The sequence below is a fragment of the Exophiala dermatitidis genome (assembly GCF_000230625.1).
Source record: "Exophiala dermatitidis NIH/UT8656 unplaced genomic scaffold supercont1.3, whole genome shotgun sequence".
Lineage (NCBI taxonomy): Eukaryota > Fungi > Ascomycota > Eurotiomycetes > Chaetothyriales > Herpotrichiellaceae > Exophiala > Exophiala dermatitidis.
This window is the reverse complement of record NW_008751648.1, coordinates 3103291-3117462: the sequence shown is the minus strand read 5'-3', so window position 1 is coordinate 3117462 and position 14172 is coordinate 3103291. Positions and strand designations below refer to the sequence as shown.

At 51.9% G+C, this 14172-nt stretch overlaps 7 protein-coding genes across 7 annotated transcripts; 3 read left to right on the top strand and 4 right to left on the bottom strand.

Moving 5' to 3' along the window:
- Positions 1-73: 73 nt before the first annotated feature.
- On the bottom strand, positions 74-1911 carry HMPREF1120_04129 (uncharacterized protein). The gene is made up of 3 exons (XM_009158236.1): positions 1278-1911; positions 852-1151; positions 74-797 (listed from the first exon to the last, which is right to left on the bottom strand). Exons 1-3 carry the CDS (start codon positions 1483-1485, stop codon positions 313-315), a joined length of 993 nt encoding a protein of 330 aa, XP_009156484.1. The 5' UTR covers positions 1486-1911; the 3' UTR covers positions 74-312.
- Positions 1912-2164: 253 nt separating this feature from the next.
- Positions 2165-5296, bottom strand: HMPREF1120_04127 (GTP-binding protein RHO3). The gene is made up of 5 exons (XM_009158234.1): positions 5069-5296; positions 4360-5011; positions 4088-4249; positions 3792-4014; positions 2165-3726 (listed from the first exon to the last, which is right to left on the bottom strand). The coding sequence occupies exons 2-5, from the start codon at positions 4468-4470 to the stop codon at positions 3611-3613; spliced, it is 612 nt and encodes a 203-aa protein (XP_009156482.1). The 5' UTR covers positions 4471-5011; positions 5069-5296; the 3' UTR covers positions 2165-3610.
- Positions 2173-4214, top strand: HMPREF1120_04128 (uncharacterized protein). Its single transcript, XM_009158235.1, has one exon. The coding sequence runs from the start codon at positions 2377-2379 to the stop codon at positions 3151-3153; it is 777 nt and encodes a 258-aa protein (XP_009156483.1). The 5' UTR covers positions 2173-2376; the 3' UTR covers positions 3154-4214.
- A 321-nt stretch (positions 5297-5617) lies between the features above and the next one.
- HMPREF1120_04126 (60S ribosomal protein L9-B) lies at positions 5618-6968 on the bottom strand. The gene is made up of 3 exons (XM_009158233.1): positions 6814-6968; positions 6460-6724; positions 5618-6357 (listed from the first exon to the last, which is right to left on the bottom strand). Exons 1-3 carry the CDS (start codon positions 6905-6907, stop codon positions 6129-6131), a joined length of 588 nt encoding a protein of 195 aa, XP_009156481.1. The 5' UTR covers positions 6908-6968; the 3' UTR covers positions 5618-6128.
- Positions 6969-7174: 206 nt separating this feature from the next.
- Positions 7175-8818, bottom strand: HMPREF1120_04125 (uncharacterized protein). The gene is made up of 2 exons (XM_009158232.1): positions 8510-8818; positions 7175-8457 (listed from the first exon to the last, which is right to left on the bottom strand). The coding sequence occupies exons 1-2, from the start codon at positions 8550-8552 to the stop codon at positions 7349-7351; spliced, it is 1152 nt and encodes a 383-aa protein (XP_009156480.1). The 5' UTR covers positions 8553-8818; the 3' UTR covers positions 7175-7348.
- Positions 8680-11101, top strand: HMPREF1120_04124 (uncharacterized protein). The gene has a single exon (XM_009158231.1). The coding sequence runs from the start codon at positions 8792-8794 to the stop codon at positions 10838-10840; it is 2049 nt and encodes a 682-aa protein (XP_009156479.1). The 5' UTR covers positions 8680-8791; the 3' UTR covers positions 10841-11101.
- Positions 11102-11301: 200 nt separating this feature from the next.
- HMPREF1120_04123 (2-oxoisovalerate dehydrogenase E2 component (dihydrolipoyl transacylase)) lies at positions 11302-13649 on the top strand. Its single transcript, XM_009158230.1, has one exon. The coding sequence runs from the start codon at positions 11407-11409 to the stop codon at positions 12859-12861; it is 1455 nt and encodes a 484-aa protein (XP_009156478.1). The 5' UTR covers positions 11302-11406; the 3' UTR covers positions 12862-13649.
- Positions 13650-14172: the final 523 nt, after the last annotated feature.

The window sequence follows — 14172 nt, the reverse complement described above, 5'->3', positions numbered from 1 at the left end:
TACTAACGAAAGATACCCCCGGCGTCGTTGTATTGCAGCGGTATAACTGGCAGTGGCTAGGATGTAGACATGATGAGGGTTGAACGATATACGAAGGCCTTCATATCTATAAAATATCGCCCTGCTCAGTGCTGACGTTTTCCTATTCTGACAGACGGTCTCGCTGATCTTGATGTATTGAGCTAGTCATAGTCGATAAGCCTTCCTTGAATAGGACTTTCGGACAGGCACCACTGTATGCAAGAACTGCCTCAAAAGCATATCCATAGGTATATAACTCCAAACCATATCACGTTTGATTGAGCGACAAATTTAGCCCACTGGGCTCCAAGGCATAGGAATTAGGATCTTGCTTTTCATGGTCTGGATCAAGGGCACCGTCTTGTGGACAGTATCACCCCAGCCTTCCACTCCCCAAGATTGCTCACGTCTCAATTTCCGTTCCTCCAGGTCTGCAAATTGCCACAGATGGTGCACAGTGTTGAGGTCTCCAATCTGCACAAACCAGGCGCCTACCCCTTCCATCACCTCGCGTCGCGCACGGAGGCCTTTTCTCCAGTGCGTTTCCCACTCGAGCAAGTTCCCAGGATGCAAAGTGTACGATCGGAGTTCGAACAAACCGCCCAATTTCCGTGGAGGCGTTGTTGGCCAGAAGGAAAATTCCTGCATCAGTGAAACCTTCTTGGTATAGATGAGGGATTTCAGTTTCTTGTCGAACTCTGGGAACTCTGGATGGTGGGAAATGCTGTGCAAGGAGGCGTGATAGCCAGTGTAGCGTTGGTATTCCCAGATATGTACTGTATCATGTCAGCCAGTTGTGTTAAACATCGTTCAGGTCAGCAGGCCCCTACCAAAGGTGTCGCAGTCTCCCACCTCAGTCCTCCAGCTACCGACGAGGTGGACTTTGTTCTCCGGCATATTGGCCATACGGGGGTACCAACTGCCAACGAGTTCGACGTATTCATCGACTTTATCGGGCTTAACGTCGTGGAAGACGATCGAATGGACATATTTGCCTCGAGCCAGCACCTGTGAGAATGACCTCTCCATCTCTTTGTCTAGTTGTTGACCCTCAGGCGTGCCGTAAATAAAGCTGGAGAGCTTTCCCCCGCGCTTGGTCGAAGTATCCGTTTCGGCTTGTCTGGCTTCTTCTGCACGAGGACCGGTAGAAAGTGAGCCTAGGCCCAAAGATTCAAACACACCAGAGGCAGCAGCACTGGGGGATGATGAGGAAGATGGAGACGTAGGAGACGTAGTAGAAGTAGCGAATGACTGACTATCAGCTTGATCCTTTCTCTTCTTGGCAGCTTCGAGTCCATCTCGGAACTCCTTCTGCTTGGCGTTGAAGGTATCTGCTCCATCAGGAGTGATGTCGCCCAGGCCCGGTGCACGGCGAGCACCCTCTTTGCACACGGCGGTGGTCGTGAAGGCCCGAAACAGCGTGGACGATTGAGGCGACGAGAGGGGTAGCCGTCGATACAGCATGGTCGCGAAAGAGCGGGGTGGTATAATGAGCCGAAAGCAAGCCAGTAGGAGAACTGTCCTTAACGTAGTGATGAGCAGACCGAGAAGAGCTGCTGGTAAGACTGCTGTCTCGGTCTGGTGCTACTGTTTGTTGTTTATTTGACGGGGTCCGAGGAGAATGAGTCCTCAAGGTCGGTACGCGGGGACCGGGCGTGCGATGCTATATCAGGTTGATTGCACCAATGACTGAAGGTGGGATTGGTTTGCGGTCTGAAGCTGGACCAGGTGCCAGGTGCCAGTGCCAGTGCCAGTGCCAGTGCCAGTGCCTGCAGCGTGGGAAAGGCAGATCGGGGGGGTGCACGAAGTCGGGGTTTGTGTGTGGTCGTGCAGGGATTGGGAGCGACGGTTGCAAGTGAGTGTTGTGAACTGGGGAAGGGAGGGAAAGGCGTCCACAACAATACGGTCATAGACGTCAGAGAGCCTGAGGTGCTGGAGTATGGGGCCGAGGGTCCGAGGAGATAGTCCACGACTACCCCTACTAATGGTCCCCTTAGGCACCAGTTAGACGCCTCATAGTCACCTTAGTACGGAACCGTCGCCGGGACCATGCCTAGCGCCGTGTGGGACGGAAGCTGGGTTACTAGCACTTGCGGGGCTGTCCAGGCTGTTGCTGTCCCATTTGTCTTCCTTCGCCGCTGGTGGAACAAGCTGAAAAAGTTGCCCACCGACAACCGTGTACCATTACAACATACTAGCAGTACTGCGAAGTCGATCGGCTGACCCTAGTCTGAGCATTTTGCGAGAAGCTCTTTATCACATGTGCTCTTCTTGAACAATTTAAACCTTTGGGTCTAGAAGATCAGACCTCTTGCGCACTCTCCCACCTGGGCAGCCTCGAAGATCGACGCAATCATGTCCGAAGCTCACAATCCACCGCTCAACTACGAACCATCCGCGACCGCAACACACCGCATCGTCTCCTCCACCTTGCCTCCAGAAGTGTCACAATGCCTCCAGAACTCGAGGTTCCTCCATCTGGCCACGATATCCGCCACCGAAAGCTCCCAGCCGACACCGCACGTTTCGCTGATGAATTATACTTTCCTCCCTTCATATAAAGAACACGGTCCTGTCATCATCATGACCACCAACGCCCAGTCAATCAAGACACGGAACCTGCTGCATAATCCGAAGGTGTCGCTCCTGGTTCACGACTGGGTTTCCCATCGGCCGCCAACTGCAAGCTCCGTCGTGGGAGAACGGTCGGGCAGTCCCCCGGCGGCGGCAGCTCGATCTAGCCTGGCAAGCCTGCTGTTGAACCTCAACACTTCAGCTTTGAGTTCCATATCTACCACCATCGCAGGTGAAGCCCGGTTTCTGGAGCAGGGAAGTGAGGAAGAAAAATGGTGCAAGGAAGCACATCTTGCCAATAACACATTTGGAGATCAAGTGAGACAAGAGGCAGGCATGTTTGGAGATGGCCCCATTACAGAAGGCAACAGCAGCTGTTATATTGCAGGAGACGATGTGAGGGTTGTCTTGGTCCCAATACGCGAAGGCCGGATAGCTGATTGGAAGGGAGGAGTCAAGGATTGGGTTTTGGTCGATGATGGCTCCGCGCCTACCACGACAGATGTTGAAAGAGGTCGAAGCAATGGTCAACCAGTGGTGAACGGTATTATTGATTGAAGTGTCCAATGTTTCTTCATCACCATATCTTGTTGGGTGGGAAAAGCCGGGCATTTCTTATTCCACCCTGGCTGTGTGGCTGGGCAGGGGGCCGGTTCCCGGTTGCTTTGAGCCCAACTTGAACACCTAACAAACCCAGACATTGCTGTGATATCTCCCAGTGCCGGCACTGCACTAGCCAACAGTAACGCCATCTTGCGTACCGTGCCTCTGGTTTCCAAATGCGAGGCCATACCAACAAAGTCTCAAGCGCTAAACTCAAAATATCTGCATAGATAGCCGCCTGCCGGAGAGGAGGCGTGGGAAGTGAAGCGGAGCGAGGGGTTATTTACATGAAGAGGTGGAGGGAGAAGTTCGACGACGCAAGCCCGAACGATGTCAAGGCCCCAGAGCTGAAAGTGATTGCAGGACTTGGCTGGAGGAATCGGCAGCCAGTAATGCTGATGGTTGTGGCTCTTCACATCACCGTGCATTTCGAGTCTTCCTTGGATCTAGCTGGTTTGACTTGGAGGGCGACTCTGGCGGCTTCCGTAAAAGCTTCATTAACTCCACGATTTCGCATGGCCGAGCATTCTGCAGAGCATGTCAGACAAATCACCAAAATACACCACAAGGGTGAATTCGCATCCGCAACGTACCGAGATATCTTAAAGCACCAATTTGTCTTGCTACTTCCAAACCTTCGTTGTATTGTATCATGGTTCTCGGAGGCGCAGTCCGTTCTTCCTCGTCGTCTTTCTCTTGTTCTTCCCGCAAATCACATTTGAGGGCGCAGAGGACGATCTTGACACCAGGACAGTGTTCGTTGATCTCTGCGATCCATTTCGTGCCGACGTTTTCCAGAGATCCTCGATTGTCGACCTAAACAGATCGCCGTTCATGTCAGCCACCCGCTCTTTTCCAGCATATAACCTCTTGTGTCCGCAGAACATACACTGAAGCATAGCATGATCGCCTGTGTGTCATCGTACGACAACGACCGTAGTCTGTCAAACTCCTCCTGTCCCGCAGTGTCCCATAACGACAGTTCCATATGGATTCCGTCGACAAAGATATCGTGCACATAATTCTCGAATACTGTGGGCTCGTATACCGTCTATATTTACTCCAAGATTAGAATTAGTCGATCATCAGGTCGTACTAGTAGTGGAACGGAAAAGAAGAACGACGGAACGGGAAGGCCCCAAGGTACTATCCCCGACATACCGGAAAGAAGCCGCGAGTAAAGACATTGAGTAAACTGGTTTTCCCGCATGCGCCGTCTCCGAGGAGCACCAGCTTGCGCTGGACTACCTTGTTGCTGCCGCACAGAGGCATTGATGTGTGTCTGTGTATGTATAGTTGACCGTCGAGGGTGGTGTGGCTGTGTTTGTTTGCGCCGGGTGCGAGGGTCGTAGATAGTGGCGCTCTGGGACCGCCGGTGTGATTGGGGCGGCAAGGTAAACAAAACGAGTGCTCTAGCACCCGGCGGCTGTCTGTCTTGGGTGGGGAGAGGATAGTGTGGGCTGAAGATAAAGGTTAAAGCAGTGATAGAGAGCAAGAAGGAGAGAAGCAGGTCCAAAGTGGACGAGGCAGAATTAAGACGATGTTGTTGTTAGGATGGTTAGCAGAGTCGGCGTAGATCCAACAAGAACATCTCAGATGCGAGAGGGTCCGGGTCTGGTATCGTTGACGCACCGCACTCGCCGATGCCAGAGTCTGGGTGAGAGAGCGTGATGGATGGGCACAGACACTGGCAGTCAGCCGGGGGCGGTGGCTTCTGGGCGGGCCGGGCGCCAATGTGAGTGGGTGGCCGTTGGCAGGCTCCGAGTTGGGCTCTTACCGTAACTTAGAACGCCCGGCGAGGGTGGAGTGAGTACTGTAACCCAGGACGTCAGCCTCTAGGCTCACCAACGCCATCATCGCCATCACTCACCACTGGCACGATGCGCGCACAAGCCGGTCCCTTAACAAACGACTCGACAGTCACACAAAGGAGTCAGACCTCGCCTAGCCTGGACTCCTAAGCCTCTATTCCCAAGGCCGTTATTTTCCTTCTCGATGTCCGTAGGGCCAGGCAACTCGGCCTAGCATATTAATAGAGATAGTGCCACTGTGGTGCTATGGCTCCAACGAGGGGCCAGGTCGGACAATTGCTCCTCCCGTAGGAATATTATTAGGAGGAACACTTCTTCGAGCCAGTAGGGTGAGATCAACCCGTAGTTGGACGGGTCTTTGCCGGTCACTTTCGTACCGTATCTTGAGGAGACATGAGCCTGTACGACGCGGATAGATGACCGCAGACCTGTATGATGGACTTGAACACTACTACTACTACTACTTGGACTACTGAATAAAGCATATCCTTTTGAAGGCGAGAAGGCCAGCTCCCAGCAGCGAATACCATACTAGCTCAATCACCTTACCATTCCGCGCTACCATGAGAGGCACACATGGTAGTAGAAACGACTTGATAAAGAAGTATGTGCGATGGCTGCAGGATGCTACCCTCGAGGTCCTCTGACGCTGTATGGTGCACGATAACATGCAGTGGACAAAGTGCAAGCGCGGATTGAAGTCATCACACTGGAATACAAGTCAGAGCCCAGGAACCTTGCACCAAAGTAAGGCGGCGAAGGCGGTTATCATCTGGGAATAAGGTGCAAACTGGACGCAATGCTCGTAAGCAGTCAATTGCCCCAATAATGGTTGTTGCAGAAACCTCATGACAGCTCGCAGCTTGCAGGAAAAAGAAAAAGAACAGCACAGAGTAGGACTGAAAGCGGTCGTTTCAGCGCTAAATAGAAGAACTTGGAAAGCGTTTGTTTTCGTCTAACCCATTGTCGGGTCATGACCAGTCTGGCAATAAGACTGGAAGGCTAACTTCATCACACCGTTGACTTCCACGGGAGGATGCGAGTGCCTTGGACTCAGTTGACAACGCGCTCAATTTGTGAAATCAGGACATCCATGACACACCAAGCACCTTTCCGCATTTAATCCTCGATGATGTTGCCCCGCTCGCTCACGTACAGACCGTCCAAGAATTTTCGGATATCCTTGTTTCGTACTCTGCAGATTTGTTGGATATCGGCGGCGGATTGTGAGACATTTTCCAAGCTGTTGCCAGTGAGTTCGATCTGATCCTTGACACCCTTCAAAGCCTCCACCGTCACACCCTCGGCCATCGTAACGTATCGAACGATCTTTTCGCCCAAGAAGTTTCTAATGGAAACCAAAAGAATTAGCATATGTCTTCGTGTGCGTTGCGAATGCCAGGTCTCTCTTTCTCTGGGTCCTGCGGGTCTGATTTCGTGCAAAACCTACCTGATCTCCAAGTTGAACCGGCCCTCATCGTTCTTCTCAATGTTGACGTTGATGGGGAAATGTGCGTAGACATATCGCATCTTGTACTTGTAGCCCTTGGTGACACCAATGACCAGGTTCTCGATGATGGATTTCACGGTCCGCAGGGTAGCGACATTCTTTCTCGATCCGTGGTGGATTTCGATCTGGACGAGTTGCTGGCCCTTCTTGTTCTTGGAGACGGTGAATGTGACGGCAATGTGCGAGAGATCCTTGACGAGTTTTCCTACAGAGAAGCGCATGTCAATTCATAGTCCTCTCATCCTCAACCGCTTCCTGCGCATCCTGCGACTGAGCTGCTTCGGGACTTCGTACCTCGCGGACCCTCGACGGTCACGATGCGGGAGCGGATGTGGATTTTGACATCCTCTGGGATGACCAGCTGCTCTTGCGAAAAGATGTACTTCATCTTGAGCAGTGATGTTGGGTGTGTGACGGTGTGATCTGCCCTAAGGTCGTCGACCTCGAAGTGTGGAATTTGAAGAGTGTCTCAAAAATGTGCGCGAATCTTGGCATTGATTTCTTGTCACGTGGTTAGGCTCCGCCAAGGTTGTCACGGCTGTGCCGCCACTATCATTCGTTCAGCCTTCGCCCCTCCGAGCACTATCAAAACTCCTACTACGATATGGCATTGTGCCGCAAGTACTACTCACCACTGCACGTCAGAAGTCCAGGAGTTCAAGAATGGTCAAAACTTGTTACAAGCAATGACACGATTATTGATGCATCACTACGTCCGCACACCCTACGGCTTCACTGATCCAACCTGGGGAACCCGATTGTCCGTAACTCCATCGCTGGGTATCTCATGCTTAGAAATCTAAATCAACACACATCTCTTCCATTCTGATCATCCCGCACGTCTCCGTGCCAGCATCTCAGCTAATGCTGGGTCATCGTCAGCGACTTGAATGCCTTGCTCCCGTAAAGCATTCTTGTATCTTTGTTTTAAGCCCTCCTCGTCTTCCTCCCTGTCTGCATCAGGGTAGTCGTCAGGATCAAGATCATCCTCATCATCTTCACCACTCTCTGCATCATCCTTTCCCGATCGCTTCTCAGATGTGCTTGCTGTGGCATCCATACTCATGTCCTTCATCACCCTCGTCAAATCCTGTTCTCGTTTGCTTGCTGCCTCTTCCTCCCGTTGTTTCCTTCTCTTCTCCAGTTCAGGTCTGTAGTCCTTTTCGAACTCTTTACGCTTCTCTTCAACTGCGTCAAAGAAATCGTCGATTCCCTCGCCCGTCATGCTCGACACTCCGACCATGTTCAGATGAGAGTAGAATTCCTCCAGGACTAGACTCATACTGTTCAGCAAGCTGCTCATATAGCCACTGCCACCGAAACCTTCGCCACCAAAGACACCCTTGCTCTCTTCCTCGTGAAGTGCTTCCTGGAACTTTTCAAAATCCGTCATCCACTCTCGTGCAAACTCGGCATCTTGGACGTCAGTCTTGTTGAAGACCAAAATCATGGGAAGTTTCGTCTTGTACAAGATTGAGCAGGCGTAAAGCATGTTAGACATGAACGTCGATGTAGACGCCGTTCGCGGAGTGTCGATGATATATGCAATGACGGTAGGGAAGGAGGATGCAAGCGACTCCAGCAGGATACTACCGGAGGCTGACCAGACGAATACCTCGATCTGTCCGGGTGTATCAACCAGGATATGCTTTGGAGGCGCAACTGTACTGTCAGGGGGTGGATTTGCCCGTCTTTCTAGTAGGCCCATGACCTGATCGATCTTGGTCGCGAACAGGTTCAACGAGGTTAGGATGCCGCCGTTCGGTCCAAGGTTATATTGTTTCATGACTTCCTTGTAGTTTATGCTGTCTCGGATATCTATATTTGCTTGAAAAGGGACATTAAGGACCGCCGGGTCCAGATTCAAAACGTATGGCTTCTTCTTATTGACATGTAGGTAGTTGTTGATTCTCTGCATGAAGGTGGTTTTGCCCGACCCTGCAAGACAGTCAGCCATGCTGCAACTTTCACAGGAAGCGTGCCAACGTACCGGCCATGCCGACACAGACGACGGCGACGGGAGAGGTCGCCATGATGCTCGAGGTTATCGTTGCCTGGATTCTGGGATACTTGAAGCTGCCGACCTAGTTCAAGGTGATGGAAATAAAGTAACGAGGTCGCAGTCTACAAGTCACGACCTTTCTTTGCAGTTTGGTCGGAGAAATTTTGGAGATCGCAGCCTGAGTGACGTGCGTCCAAGTGCGCAACAAAGCTGCTTCCTCCTCGAAACCCGCCCTTCCTACTATCACCAACGATCAAGCGTTTCTCGAAAATGACTTTAGAAGACTTTGAAAAGGAGTTGGCTGAGCAGAAGGAGACTGAGAGACGGCGGGAGAGGCGGAGGGAGCGCGAAAAGTCAGATCGTCACCACCGACACCATCACCACCACCATCATCGCAGTTCTCGTCATGATGACTCGCGTTACGACGAAGACGGTCACCGATTAAAGAGGTCGAGACGCTCAAGAGATGAGGAGTTTAGGGACAGATCAAAACATCATCGTCGCAGCGAAGAGGAACCGGATAGAGATCAGAAAGAACCCTCAAAATCGTCCAGGCCCAACCTGAGCGAGTTGAAACGAGATTCCTGGATGGAGGCACCTTCAGCGCTAGACATCGACTACATACATCGGAAAAAGCCCGAGCCATCACCGCCTCAGGGAGGCTCGCTCGGTGCGGATTTCGAATTGAAGATTCACGACAAAGAACTAAACCACCACTTGCGTGACCTGCAGAGCGGGAAGACTGTGGATGACCTCAAAGCCGAACCTGCAGCGCACGAAGTTGACTATACCTTTGGTGATGCCGGATCACAATGGCGCATGACGAGGCTGAAGGCCGTATATAGGCAGGCGGAGACTGAAGGCCGCAAAGTCGAAGACGTGGCGTTAGAACGATATGGCAGCCTCCGTGAGTTTGACGATGCACGAGAAGAGGAGATCGAACTCGAAAGACGCAAGACATATGGTGACGGCTATGTGGGCAAAGAAAAGCCCAGCGGCGAATTGTTCCAAGAGCGCAAACTAGAGGCTGGTGTTCGAAGACCTCATCCTCGTCAGACCGACTTGACTCCTGACGAAGTTGTTGAACAATTACCGGTTCCAACATCTAGCACAACCGATACACCCTCTGCGAAAGTGGACCAGACCCTTCTCAACAAGTTGAAGGCACAACTGATGAAAGCTCAGCTACGGAAAGACCCTAAGGCTGCCGAACTCGAGAAAGAGTACAACGAAGCTCTTGCTGCTTTCTCCGCGCAGGATCCCGCGGTAATCACTCTCTCAGCCATGGACAACCGCATGCTGTCTTCTGCGCCGAGAAACGAGGTCAAGGCCGTGCAAAATCGACGAGGAGCCGAGCGCGGAAATGTTGAAGAGAACGACGACATGACTATTGATGACATGGTGCGAGAAGAGCGACGAACACGAGGCCAAGCTGGAGGCGAAGGCCAGCGGCTGGCGGAGCGAATCGCCAAAGACGCCAAATTCGACGACGACCTTGAATACATGGACGAGAATGCAGCTAAACTTGCAAAACGCGTACACAAATCCGATATGAATCTGCGCAATGTTGCCATCAATGAGTACCAGAAGCTCAACAGAATCCTCGAAAATTGTCCACTTTGTTACCACGAGGACACGGAAACGCCGCCAATTGCCCCCGTCGTCTCGTTAGCCACGAGGACCTACCTGACCCTACCGACCGAACCTGAGCTGTCGCCGCTTGGTGCCATGATTGTACCCACGGAGCATCACACTAACCTCCTAGAATGCGATGACGACGAGTGGGAAGAGATCCGGAACTTTATGAAGTCGCTCACGCGCCTATATCATGAGCAGGGTCGCGATGTAATTTTCTACGAGAACGCTGCGTTTCCAAATCGCAAACCGCATGCGGCTCTGAATGTGGTTCCTCTCCCGTACAGTCTCGGAGAGACCGCCCCAGCTTTCTTCAAAGAAGCCTTCCTCAGCACCGAGGACGAATGGAGCCAGCACAAGAAAATCATCGACACGCTAGCAAAAGCCAAAAAGGATGGTTTGGGGAGGCTGGCATTTCGGCGCAGTTTGGTGAAAGAAATGCCCTATTTCCATGTATGGTTTGAGCTCGACGGCGGTATTGGCCACATTGTGGAGGATCCGGAACGATGGCCACGTGGTGATCTTTTTGCCAGGGAGGTCATTGGTGGCATGTTGGGTCTGGAGCCTGATGTTATCAAGCGTCAGGGCAAATGGCACAGAGGCCATGATAAGAGAGTGGACGGCTTCAGGAAAGTGTGGAAAAAGTTTGACTGGACACGCATCCTTACTGAAGGCAATGCGTAAGCTAGAAGAATAGAGGTATCAATCTCAGGTCTGTAGAACAGACCATGTTGGTCTACCCTCACTGACACTTCTTGGGGATGGTGTATGATATCTTCCAGTTATGTTTCAGGGTTTATTCATACCTAGGTATCCAGTGCCCACACAAGACAAGCAAGTCTTCGGACTGCTTCCCAACTTCGGACTGCTGGGAAGCAGAGTCAGAGTTCAGTATAACGAAGGAAACCTGAAACTTCAGAAGTACGTGTGCCAATTGTAGCCGACCCTGCCTAATATGTCGCCTGGTTTCACTGTTCTCGTCCGGAACTCTTGCGAGCGATGTTCGCTGTCGCAACTGATGTTAAGTAAACACGTGTTACACGTGACTGCAGTGGAACCTCCCGTTAGTCGTAATCCGGGATTCGGAGCGATTGGTGCCAGTGGGTAGTGCGGTTATCCTCGGCTCCTTCAGTTGAGATCGCGCTCTTCAATTACTTTCTAGGAGTATTAGAAGGAGGCTGGCCCTACACAATGCTTTCTGGGACGTCCCGGCTTATACTGCGTGCGACAAAGACGTTCAGTTTTCAGCAATGAAACCCATACCTTCGCTGCAAGCCTTACGGCTCCTCCACGGCTTGATCCGGTGCCGATCCGTAGCCGCGAGACCTCGAACATATGCCCCCTTGGCTCACCTAAGTCGGCACTTCCATGCCACGGCACGGTTCAACCGGACAGAAACACATATACTGTCGGACATCGGGGAAGGCGTCAAGGAAGTCCAGATCATCCAGTGGTTTGTGGAGGAGGGCGCGCCGATCGAAGAATGGAGTCCTCTTTGCGAGGTACAGAGCGACAAGGCGTCGGTAGAAATCACATCCAAGTACACCGGTATAATCAAGAAGATATATCACGGTCAAGACGACGTGGTCCAGGTTGGAGAGCCGATCGTCGACATAGAGGTGGAAGACGGGGTGGACGACGGCGCAGAGCAACAGCCGGCCCAACGTTCTGATACGGCCAATGCCGAACGAGTGGCTGAGAGTGGTCCGGAAGCAACGCGTCAAGAGACGAAAGTTCAGGAAGAAAAGGCAACAAGTCTACAATCCAAACCTCCGGGGAAACATGCTTCCCTCGCGACTCCCGCAGTGAGAGGTCTGCTCAAAGAACATGGCCTGAAGATCGAAGAGATTCCCGGAACAGGCAAAGACGGGCGTGTCTTAAAGGAGGATGTCTACAGATACCTCGAGAAGATGACTTCTGCCCAACCTCCCTCCGCCGCTGCCGCTGCTCCCACCCCGGCCAGACCCGAGATTGACGCGAAGCAAACAGAGACGCCGCAGAAGCTGACGCCAGTGCAAAGCGCCATGTTTAAGAGCATGACGGCATCGCTGTCTATTCCACACTTCCTGTACTCAGACACAGTGGACATCACCAACCTCGCTTCGATGCGGGCCAAGTTGAATGCTGCGCGCAACCCCGAGACGACGCCCAAGTACACATACCTGCCATTTATCGTCAAGGCTGTCTCGTTGGCTCTAAACAAGTATCCTTTGCTGAACGCTCGCTTGGATCTCACCACTGATCCGAAGAAGCCGCAGCTGATGATGCGGCCCGTTCATAACATTGGAATTGCAATGGACACGCCCAACGGCTTGATCGTACCTGTCATCAAAGCCGTTAATGCTCGCTCAATCACCTCCATTGCCCAGGAAATCCAGCGCCTGTCGCAGCTTGGCCAGACCGGCAAGCTCGGCAACAACGACCTCACTGGGGGTACGATAACTGTCAGTAACATCGGGAGCATTGGCGGCGACGTTGTGGCTCCTGTTATTGTGGAAGGCCAGCTAGCAATCATGGGCGTAGGGAAAGTCAAGACCGTTCCCGTCTTTGCAGACGACGGCGTGACCGTCAGACCTGCTCAAGTGGCCGGGGTGAGCTGGAGCGCGGATCACCGAGTCGTTGATGGAGCTACCATGGCAAGAATGGCCAAAGTCGTCCAGGATTACCTCCAAGAGCCCAGCACCATGGTCGTCGACATGTGTTGAACGACCTTGGCAAATCTGCCGATCATGAATATATCTGAAATCATTGCCGTGCAGTGTGAGGGTTTGCCCATCGGTGAGCTTATACGACCCAATTCGTTCATGAGCTGAGGCATTTGAAACCACGTCAATACTATACTCATGCCCTGGACGATGTTGAGGCCAGTCCTGGCGTGGTCGCAGCGCGAGGAATGATGGCCACGCTACGCAAAGTCCCATTGTCACGAATGTTTGAGAGGCTTTTGGCGACACTGGACTCGATACCAGCCGAGATCATTATAGAGTCCGCCCTGCTGGAGACGCATGGCAGTGATTGTGGTATTGCCGCTCGTGCAGCCAAACATCAGATGGTGGCTCGACGCCGCCCACTTTAACGAAACCCCCAAAACCGACATAGAGTGGATTAAAGCACGGCATTATGGCTGGAGGCGGGATTTCACAGTTCCAAAGTTACTCGGTTTGGACGAATGTATAGGAACCACGAGCGTATATGCAAATAATGCCCTACCAAAAAGTGCTGCAATGTTAATCGGCTTTTAAACTTCGTACATATTGTTGTACTCCTTAGGAGAAAGAGATTTGGCCTGCCGGAAAGTCGCTTGCAGCCACTGAACCGATTGTATCTTGATGTCCAATTACAGTGCCTTGCAGTATTCAAGTTATTGGCATGGGCCAGTATCTGCCACTGGCATTGCGTTGAAGACTTCCGTGACATGCGGGAGTTGATATCAAGATTATCGAATATTTATTCACATGGGTGGGTATCGAGCAACCACCATGACTTCCCTGCATGTATTCCCAGTGTAACCAAGATCCTAACATTAACGCTATTGAGCAACCTGGCAGCAATAGAGCCTTTTGCCAGGAGGCCAGGATCAAGGCAGTATACATGTAGGGAGCAGCCAGGAGTGAAAGGCGCCATTTGACTGAAACTTGATCGCAATGGAACTTGAAGTACTATCAGGTTCGGGCTACCATCCGAGTCTACACAGTTATCCCAACAGGGTTAGCGCCCGTCAAACTGCACCTGCAAAAAAATAGCCGAAAACCCCGTCTCTGCAAAAAAACAACCTTGAAAGCAAAAAAGAACCAAAAAAGAATTCATAAAGAACCAAAAAAGAAACACCCAGATGGGAAGTTGTAGTTATTAGCGGCGATCGGTCTGGATAAGATGTTAGTGATAAGGTCAATTGACCAGTTGGTTGGAGGTATACTGACTTCGATCCGATGTCCTCCGGGTTATGAGCCCGGCGCGCTTCCCCTGCGCCACACCGCTGATGCTGTGTTGAATCGTTTTGTTGGACGAATTCGAAA